This window comes from Echinops telfairi, unplaced genomic scaffold, assembly GCF_000313985.2.
Source record: "Echinops telfairi isolate 266 unplaced genomic scaffold, ASM31398v2 ScPeMD7_7424;HRSCAF=8462, whole genome shotgun sequence".
Lineage (NCBI taxonomy): Eukaryota > Metazoa > Chordata > Mammalia > Afrosoricida > Tenrecidae > Echinops > Echinops telfairi.
In genome coordinates this window covers 19233712-19237822 of record NW_022111324.1, presented here as the reverse complement: position 1 = coordinate 19237822, position 4111 = coordinate 19233712, and the positions used below count along the sequence as shown (strand labels likewise).

Genomic DNA, 4111 nt, shown 5'->3' with positions numbered 1-4111 from the left:
TAAGCCTAAAATGATCACTAACAAGCGTTGTCCGCTAGCGAGGTGTTAGAATCCCCAGACCTTAAAGCCTTCATTTATACGCCTTTAGGATTGCACAAGTGCCCGGAAGTCAAGAAACGTTATTAAAATAGTGTGGTTTTCGGTGCCAAGAGCTAGCTGGGGGAACCGGGCGCGCGGAGCGTGAAGCTGCCCCACGGCGCCGCAGTCTGGGGCCAGGTCCCGACGCAGGTCCCGACGCCTTTGGGGCCTCTGCTGCGCCCTCCCGGGCCTGGCCGGGGCGTGGCCGGCGCTCGGGGATTCTTCCAGCGTCTCAGACTCCCATCCGGCGACTCCCTCCGCGGGCCCACGGCGGCGATGCTAGGGGCGCGGCGCTTCCCTCGGGCGTGGCTCTGCAGGTGCCATTCTGACTCTTCCGGAGCCCTAAGCTGCAGCCCCGGGGTTCGCCCGCGGGCCGGCCGGGGTAACGGGATCCTTGTTCCGTATTTCAGGGGAGCCGGTCAGGGTCGCAGCCGCCAGTATCGCGCCGCGCTTTGTACCGAGTTGAAACAGCCCCTGGCCATCGCGGAGGTCAACCCCCGTCCTCTCCGACCTCACGAGGTAGGGTGACCGGGCAACACCGGAGAGCCTCCCTCCCACCCTTCCTCCCCCTCCCCCAACTTCTGACCCCGCCGGCTTCCAGCCAGAATCCAGTTCCCAACTCCTCAGATAGAGGGCAACCTGGAGCCTGGAGAGCAACTTAAACCGTGGCCTTGGGTAGAGGCCCTTTCCAAGTTCACAATAAGGCCGAAAGTGCTGATGGAGAATTGTTCCCAGATGCACAAATACAGGCCTCTCTCCGAATGCCCCAGAGCTGTTGCCTTAGAAACAGAGAATTCTGATTTGCACATTACTTTGCATAACCACCTGTACGTTAATTGATTTAACACGGATAAATGGACCCAGTCATTTACTTTTTACTCTGTTCCTCTCTGATGTCAACTTCCAATTATCTGCACACACGTCCCTCCCCCCCGCCCCCCAGGGTCTGGCACACTATTTCTGTGTAAGCCTGAGCCTCGTGTCCTCCTGCAGTGGACTGGCAGTGATTTGGGTAGAGCCAATTGAGGATAAGGAGCCCCGGTTAGCAGAAACTCACTGCCGCCAAGTCTGTTCCAATTCAGAGCGATCATAGAGGACAGGCTGGAGCTGCCCCTGTGGGCTTCCAAGACTGTAACTCTTTACAGGAATAGAAAGCTTCATATTTCTCCCCGGTGGTTTTGAACTACTAACCTTGTTAGTAGCCTAATGCATACTCCACAGAACCCACTATGCCACGAGGGTTCCTCTGGTTGGCGTAGTGGGATAAATATTGGACTACTAACCTCAAGGTTGGCAGTTCAAGTCCACCAGCCACTTCGTGGGAGGGGTGGGGGGAGATGAGGCTGTCTGCTCTGGTAAAGATTGATAGTCTTGGAAATCCAAATGAACAGCTCTACTCTGCCCTATTGTGTCACTGTGAGTCGAGATTGACTCCATTGCAGTGGGTTTGTTCATTTGCCCTTTGTTAACTTTAGGGTTGTGGGCAGTCCCACTAACAAGGGAAGTCACTTGACCACTCTGGGGACCAGTGTGATCTGGTGTGGAGCATGAGAATTCCTGAGAAAGGTGAAGCAGGCAGTGAGACCCAGTGTTGGGGGGACTACTGGTGAGCAGGGAGAAATGTGGCTGCAGCCCTGCAGTGCCACTCATGTAGATCTGTGTCTAAAACAGGGCTTCTCATTGGGTCAAACGCATTCTGGTTTGAGCCCCTGCTGAGAACTGACATTTCCACTCCAGATACAGTGAATCAGAATCTACATTTTAACAAGATCTGTAAGAATCTATTTGGATACAGCTATCTGGCAAGTCAACTGGAAGAGACCCATATTTGTGCCCATTCCAAGAAAGGTGACCTAACAGAATGTGGAAAGTATCAAACAATATAATTAATATCATATGCAGATTAAAATTTTGCTAAGGATGATTAAAAATGGTTGTAGCAGTACATTGAGAGGAACGTGCTAGCAAATCAACCCAGTTCAGAAGTAGATGTTGCATAAGGGAACTATCATTGTTGACACCAGATGAATCTTGGCTAAAAGCAGAGACTACCCAAAAGATGTTTACTTATGTTTTGCTAATGATGCAAAGGCATTGTATGAATCATAACAATTAATGGATAACATTGAAAGATGGGAATTCCAAAACATTCACCTGTGCTCAAGTGCTACCTAGACATGGACCACAGCCAGTTTTTGGAACCGAACAAGGGGAAAGAGGATGGCTTAAAATCAGGAGAGGTATATTTCAGAGTTGTATCCTTTCACCACACTTACTCTATCTGCATTCTGAGCAGATAAACCAGAAGTTGGACTAGACTGTTTGAAGAGGAATGTGTCATCAGGATTTGAGGCCACCTGCAGATGACATAACTTTGCTTGCTGAAATCAAAGGAGGCTTGAAGCACTTACCAATGAAGAACAAAGACAGTGGAATACATCTTAATGCAAGGAAAACAACAATCCCCACATCTGTGCCAATAGACATCATCATAATAAACGGAGAAGAGATTGAAGTTGTCCAGGATTTCATTTTGTACTTGAATTCACAATCAATTACCCCTGGAAGCAAAAGTCAAGAAATCAAATGTCGAATTGTACTGGGAAATTTGCTGCAAATTACCTCTTGAGATTGGTAAAGTGCCAAGACGTCACTGTGAGGAGTTAGGTGCGCTTGCCTTGACCCAAGGTAGTTTCAGTCGCCTCATACACATGTGAAAGCTGGCTAATAAATAAAGAAGACTGGAGATGAACCGGTACCTATGGATTATATTGTTGCCAAAAAATATTGACTATGCCACGAATGGGTAGGACAAGCACATCTATCCTGAGAAACGATGAGGATTGCATAACTTTGGTTCATGCACTTTGGACATGTTACCAGGAGAGACCATCTCTGGAGAAGGACATTTTGCTTGGTAAGTAGAGGTGAGCAAAACCAGAGGAAGACCTTTGACGAGCCGGATTAACACACTAACTACACCAATTTGGAACTGACTTGACAGTATATAGCAACAACATAAGAATCTATAGGTCTATAAGGTATTAAAGATCTATAGGAACCACTTGGGGATCTTGTTAGCCTGCAGCTCTTGAGCTGTCCTCTTGGCCTTGAATTTAACCGCCAGTTTGGAAGCTACTGTTCTGATTGTACCTTTTTGAAGGCTCTCAAATGAGACTGAGACAAGTGTATTACAGAGCGAGCTTGTCTACAGCCATCACGGACTGCAGAGCCACGTGAAAACAGGAGTTGTTTAGGATAGCCTCGTGCATGTGTAAACTGGAATCCCAGAAGCTATTCTTTTTGACTTGCCTTTGTAACTGAGTGAGCTCTGTTTCCATTGGTGGAAACGTGCGCTGGTCTTCTTTCTTGGTTTATTTTTTTGTAGGTCAGAGTGGATGTCCATTTTTGTGGGGTGAACTTTGCTGATTTATTGGTCTGCCGTGGTCAGTATCAGGAAAGGCCCCAGCTCCCCTTCACACCTGGTGAGTATGAGGGGACCCAGTGACTGCTGCAGGGAAGAAGGATATAGAGAGTTTCCAGGACCATGCAGGCATCCCAGGCCAGGCCCTTCCATCAGTGTGCTCGGTGAGCTACCTCAGCCTTACGGATGATCAGAATCCCAGAGGGCAGATTCTCTGTCTTGCTGAACACTGTCTGGTCTAGCTCACATTAGATGTTCAATAAATGCTTTAAAAATGGATAAATGGTAGTGATAGTGGGGGAGGAGGAAGCATTTAGGAACAAGAGGAAAGTTGTATGTTTCATCATTGCTACATCGCACCCTGACTGGCTCATCTCCTCCCCGAAACCCTTCTCTAAGGGGATGTCCATTGGCCTCCAAATGGGCTTTGGGTCTCCACTCTGAACTCCCACCCTCATTCACTATGATAAGATTTTTTGTTCTGATGATGCCTGATACCTGATCCCTTCAACACCTCATGATCGCACAAGCGGGTGTGCTTCTTCCATGTAGGCTTTGTTGCTTCTGAGCTAGGTGGCCGCTTGTTTACCTTCAAGCCTTTAAGACCCC

The 4111-nt window shown here is 48.5% G+C and overlaps 1 protein-coding gene across 1 annotated transcript in view; it reads left to right on the top strand.

The window, feature by feature from the left end:
• Window positions 1–321: 321 nt before the first annotated feature.
• LOC101661638 (quinone oxidoreductase-like protein 2) overlaps window positions 322–4111 on the top strand; it is a 19173-nt gene continuing 15383 nt past the window's right edge. Inside the window, exons 1-3 of the mRNA XM_045297975.1 lie at window positions 322–395; window positions 489–597; window positions 3467–3563. Of these exons, the coding sequence (XP_045153910.1) occupies window positions 355–395; window positions 489–597; window positions 3467–3563 (247 nt within the window). The 5' untranslated portion in view covers window positions 322–354. The remainder of the gene's footprint in view (window positions 396–488; window positions 598–3466; window positions 3564–4111) is intronic.